General features: G+C 43.5%; 1 protein-coding gene across 1 annotated transcript in view; it reads left to right on the plus strand.

Annotated features, from left to right (window-relative positions):
• Positions 1-4,767, plus strand: part of GFRA4 (GDNF family receptor alpha 4) — a 53,114-nt gene extending 48,347 nt beyond the window's left edge. Inside the window, 1 exon segment of the mRNA XM_061552845.1 lies at positions 1,486-4,767. Coding sequence (XP_061408829.1) covers positions 1,486-1,686 — 201 coding nt within the window. The 3' untranslated portion in view covers positions 1,687-4,767.
• Positions 4,768-6,000: the final 1,233 nt, after the last annotated feature.

Below are 6,000 nucleotides of genomic sequence, written 5' to 3' on the forward strand. Positions count from 1 at the left end.
CCTGATGCACATCATTGTCCGCCACGATACGTTGCGTCGTCGGTGCGTTTATGTGCAGCATACACGAGCTGTCAATTTGTTGGAATATGCAAGGAGCTTGGAGCTGCGACGATATCTTCCTCCCGAGCTGCCGTGAACGTAGGTGTCTCGTGTTTTGAGTCAGAACGCACGTCTTAGTGTTGCCCGTCGTGGGCTAGACTTTAAGTTTAAAGCAATTCTCAGACAATTTAGAATTCTTTTTTTTATAAGTTACAAAAATCTACGCCATCATAATGGATTTTTTTTTCTATCCCACAGGTATGAGACGTATACATAGACAGAGACGGTGTATACGCAGTCCAATAATACATTTCCCCATCGTCACCTGCATCCTGAGCACCCTTTTCAGATGCCATTTGTTTGACTCAAGCTGATGAAGGGAAAGAAGTGGCTCTTTCCACTGAGTATTCATTTTGATTATGTGTGTGTGTATATATAACAAGGTTAATAGAAGAAAGAAAAGTGCCAGTCGTGTGTGCACTTTGCTGTATTTGCTACATATTAACTGGTCGTGCACAGTACATGCAAGCCACAATTCCGCATGTTTGTCAACCCACTGGTAATGAAGGCCTCTGCGTGCCGTGTGAGCGATGGGGGAGCAGGGGGTGGGGGGGGTCATTTCATTTATACCAATGACTTTTATTTGTCTAAAAGGCCTCAGAAAGTTGGAAGGCACATAAAGTAGGCAGCTACTCTCGACAAACAACGCAATTTGGCGTGTGGGAGCCCTCTTCAAGTGAATGGAGAGGCAGGCGGCACACATTGCGTTGCCATGGAGACGATGATGGGGAAACAACATGGTTGCCCACGCTGTCCAACAGCCAGCTGCCACCTCTGTGGCAAAGTCAAAATCTTCCACGAAATCTTCTTGCACCTGGTTGTCGAACATTCCAGGCGGTCGCTGCAACGGCTCGTACACTGGACTTGCAATCCGCAGGTCGCCGGTGCGATGTGATCTCCCGGCGTGGCAGGTCGAATCGACGGTGCAGGTTTCTTAAATCCCTCCGGCCTCTGTCCACACGCAGCAGCCTAAATGGGTCCACGGCAGTTTTATCGGCAGGTCGCATGCGGTGCGGTAAAGCGTGGGGTGTTGCTACCTCTTCCTAAATGTCTGACCAGCGTGGAAGAGTAGACCAAATACTCTCCATAGAGCTTACTCTCATAGAGGACCTTCCATTAGCAGTGGCGCAAACAAATAACTGCAGGGCTGCACCTTTACCTTTTTTTTACATTACAATACAAATGTCGCGACCCACGTGCATTTCCACTCGTTTCTGGCGTGTAAATTGCACAATCCCTGGTGGACCTCGTGCCTTTTAGCTCCAAGCGTCGTAATTGGACATCTGTAAGTAAAAAAAAAAAGAGGAGCTTCATAGCTCATCGGATTTCTCCAGTATAAATAAATGTTCTGATTCTGATTCCGCAATTCTCTCTCCCCCTCGGCAGCCTCGAGAGTCGGCAGGCTCCCAGGGGTCGCGCGGCAGCGCCGACCAGAAGCAGCAGTCTCAGTCGGCGCAAGCGACGTCCCCGCAGGGAGGGAGCGCGCCCCAGGGCCCCCACGGCAGCCCTCTTCACCTGCTCCTGCTGCTGCCGCTGCCGCTGCTCACGCTGATCCTCACCTCCTCTCCGCTGCTGCCCTGCGCCTGAGCGACGGAGCCTCCGCGCGGAAGGGGAACGCCGCGCGTGCGCGTGCGTGCGGGGCGCGCGGGCGAGCCGTCGCGCCAAAAACTCGCTTCCCCCCCCTTCGCGCCGCCACCGCCACGTTCAAAATAATCACGCCAATGTGTTCGCGAGGGAACGCCGGAAGATGGGATGGAGGCGAGTTGCGCGCGAAAGGAACGAGGATTTTCTTTTTTTTTCAAGGAGGAGGAAGATGAAGAGGGAAAGTTAACTCGAGTCAAACTGCTGTTGACATCGAAGCGGTGTTTTTTTGGAAAAGGACAAAAAGATGGAAAGGCAAGCGGCAAAAAATGCTCGCCGACTTTCGAAGGCTGGGGAGGGGGGGGATGTTTGAAGAAGGAAAAATGAAGAGGAAAAGCATCAAAATCTGACTCGTGTTGGGAATCGCTGCGCTGTCACTTGACCGAAATGGATTTAAGATGTTGGGACTCCTAACAGGACGTGCCAGGCTAAAATCTTCTTTTCTCTAATCCCAAAGTTGTTGGGGGGGAAAAATACGATTAGTTTGAAGGTTGCAAAGTCCACAGTTTGGTATCTCCGGATGCTTCGTTGGTGCACATTGGCGGACACCAAAATCACGTGACAGTCATCCCCCCAACGCATGGACCCAGTGACTTCAAGGAGGTCTTGAGCGATATTCTGGGCCACATGATTAATACAGTTCAATGGTGACTGGATGGGGTGGCCCCTATCACAGTGGTTGCAGCTGTATTACACCCAGCGTTTCTCGACCACTCCGGCTGCTGTGCCATCGAAAGCGGAGGCTGAGAATCCACAAGTTTTTTTTTTCTTTTTTAACAACAGAGGAAAACCAAGGTGGTGTGGTAACATGGCAACACACACACACACAGACACACAGACTAGACATTCTCTTCAAGTGTGTCGCAGGACATTTTCATTCTGGTTGCTCCTTCACCATTCATGTTTTAAACCTTTGGAACTTTAAATGTAGGAACTATCCCACGTGAAGGTTTTACGTTATTACATGTCGCTATTGTGTATTCCTCCACATTGCATAGATGGACAGGGTCACAGTGTGGAGGATTGTATAAAATTAATAAAGTATGGATCAATTTAAAACAAAATACTGGGATAATTCCCAACGTAACACCTCTTGACTCTGGTCATATCGTATTAGCATCGAAAACGTAATTTAATAAAAAAAAACACATTGCTAATATTACATGCATTATGGATGAGTGAATCATGGTATAATGGGAGGGCACAGTATGTCACAGAGTGGTAACACCAACTACTTTACGATGTGTTGATTTTTGTCCGAATGAGCTTATCCATTCCCTGTTTAAGAGTAAAGTTTTACAAGTGACCGAACTAAACCCCCCTGCTGTCAAAGCAAGCTCGTCAAGCCAGGCGGGTTCCTTCAGTAAAGTAATTTTGACGCGATTGAAAATTGAATCCACTGAAATCACGTAGGTGTGTACAATAACTGCATTCCTGTTTCAAGTTTTATTTTGTCATACATATGTGCTATTTCCTGTATGAATGCATACAATCTTAAGTCGAAATATGTAACATCATAATTATTTGATATCACAAATGATAAAGGTTGGGGCGGGGGGAATGTAGATTTATTAAGTTTACTTTGCTTTATGGTACATATTTTAAGCCTAACCAAAAAAATAATTTTAAAGTGGTATTTAATTTTCGTAGTGCTTCATTTTCCCACAGTTGTTCGTCTCAAGCTTGAAATCATAATAGAATTTTGTTTTTGTTACTTCAAAGACCAATTTATGTAAAAATGAAAATAATCAGAAGACAAAAAAAAACACATTCTGTCGATGTCTATGTTTTATGCTGGTGTCTTTTGTGAAATCAGAAAGTAAAATTCAAGATCAGTCTACAACAGGAGTGATTTTTTTTCCATTCGCACGATAAGCGCATCACGACTTGATCGCGGATAACAAAAATAAATTCATTATCCCGTATAACATTTGTAGGATGCATATTATTTCGCGAGTATGGCTGGCTAAACCACAGGCATTATTGATAAATCATCTAGTAGCCGGTGTAATATTTTAATTAATCATTGTAAGCATATTTACATAGAAAGAATAATTTGAAGTCACTGGATAAGCACCGGTAATTTTAATAACCAGACACAAATACACAATACCTATTTACTAGGTGAGTAGCAATGGTTTGGATAAGAATTCGATACAGTCTGAATTTTTTTAATCATGAGATTTGGATCAGATAACCGGAGCATGGGTCTGTAAGAATGTGACCTCATCAACACAAGCCGTTGTCATGATTGGCAATTCAGCTGATCAGATAGACAATATTTTTTGTTGTAACTATAATGAAATCCGTAATGTACTTACATATACAGTGTTTCGTACTACAAACAGGCCTGACACGTTTGAAGAGGTGCGCGTACCCACATTTAAGTCCACAACTCGTGTTCTGCCCGTCGATTCGCTGTGCTGTAACCATTTATACGTGCAAAAGTAGACCAAATGCCCTCTGGAGTTTGCTCTTCTAGTGGAGGCCCTTCCTCCAGCACTGATGTGAGCAAGTAATTTGCGGAGCCGCACCTTTAGCTTAACCGTACATTGAAAAACGTTGCTTATCTCCCCGTCTATAATCAGTGTACGTAGATATGAAATATGCGGGCCAAAACCAGCAGAGCTGTGGCGTTTAACACCCATCGCTAAACACCCACTGGTAGAGTTTATGGCGTATCTTATAAACATATTTTATCAGCAATAACACACCCCTTGTGATGAATATGCTTAACTTCTGGATTAATGCACACTAATTACAATAATTAAAACATGCAGTTATTAAACACATGCCACAGGCTGAATTCTAACCTGGCATCTTAGAGCTTCAACACGGGGAATTTATTTGCAATTCTCGTATCAACGGGCCTTTAGGGGATATATTTAAGGTACTTTATATATTCTGAGAAAAAAAAAAACCTAAATCATTATCGTCTCTCAATGAAGTGTCTTCGTATGCACTTCTGCCATATTGTCATTTAAATTCCTTCTCTGACGTGCGGAATTCTACCCCTCGTTTCCTGCTCGAAAAAAAATATATATTAAAACACATCCTCTTCAACATGTCCAAATTGACAAGTTTGTGCTATTTGTGCTGCGTACTGAGATGCGGTCCCATTTAGAAGCTATGTTAATCCAAAGTGGGAAACAGCAGTGGCGTCGTCACGTATGTTTTTTAATGCAATCTCAGACAGTCACTGAATTAGATTTCGTGATTAGTAATCGTATTGGAGGGTTGTTGTGTCAAAATGTTTTAAAAATAATTTATTTGGTGATGCTGCTTAGATTAGTGGTGGAAAAGTAACACAAAAACTCAACGCACATTTGTCAAGAACACTTCCATAAAATGAAAAAAAAACACAATTTGCAACGTTTTGGGCAATGTCCCTTCTTCATAGGGCATAGCTGCCAGACAGAGTTATTAAGGGTTGGAGACTGCACTTAAAAACCAGGGGGCCTGATAAGAATTCCATTAATTAAATATTTGATGATGAACAGTTTTTAAATAAGCATATCAATAGTTACCTAATAGTAGCTATTGAGTGACATAAAAAAAACTTAGTCAAGAATCAAGAGAATACTAATCAGCTAATTTATATTTGAAGCAAAAATATGAAATGTAACTGGCACAATGCATTGTGGGAAGATTTGAGGCTGGTTGTAATTATCGGCGAAACGTCACAGTATTGGAATTGTGAATGTTGTGGGTTTACTCTCCAGCTGAACTATCAACTAATTTGCTAATTTTGCTTACGTGACAAACCTTGCTAATTGGCAGTGTCGGGTGGTGACGGGTTTAGCGACACATTTAAATATTTGCGCAATCTAACCCTCCTAAAAACCCCTCTATTATGGATGAGATTTGTTCTTGTGAGAACAAGGCGCATGCCATCCACCCAACAATGCGTACCAGGGCCCAAATGCCCCTTGGGAACTGGATCGTGACCAATCCGATGAGATCGGTTCCCATCCCAGCCGAACCGTGCAGCACGGCTACTCACCAAAATGCAATGCTGAAGTGTGCAGAAACATTTCCAGGAACGTGTTTTTCTACGTAACCCTACCCACTTGGATGTCAACACGCATGCCTGAATTCATTTACAGGCTTCGTGTTATCTCTAGGAATAGCAATGTGTTGTTGGGAGTAGCCCTCCCCTTCTCGCTATGCATTTGGGATCCGTTTTGTTGTCAATCTCTGCCGACAGACATTTGAGGACAAAAGGGGCCGTACACAAATGTATGAAGTCTAGATTTGAAG

The sequence above is a fragment of the Lethenteron reissneri genome, chromosome 17 (genome assembly GCF_015708825.2).
Source record: "Lethenteron reissneri isolate LAM-NWPU_2019-01 chromosome 17, ASM1570882v1, whole genome shotgun sequence".
NCBI classification, from domain to species: domain Eukaryota; kingdom Metazoa; phylum Chordata; class Hyperoartia; order Petromyzontiformes; family Petromyzontidae; genus Lethenteron; species Lethenteron reissneri.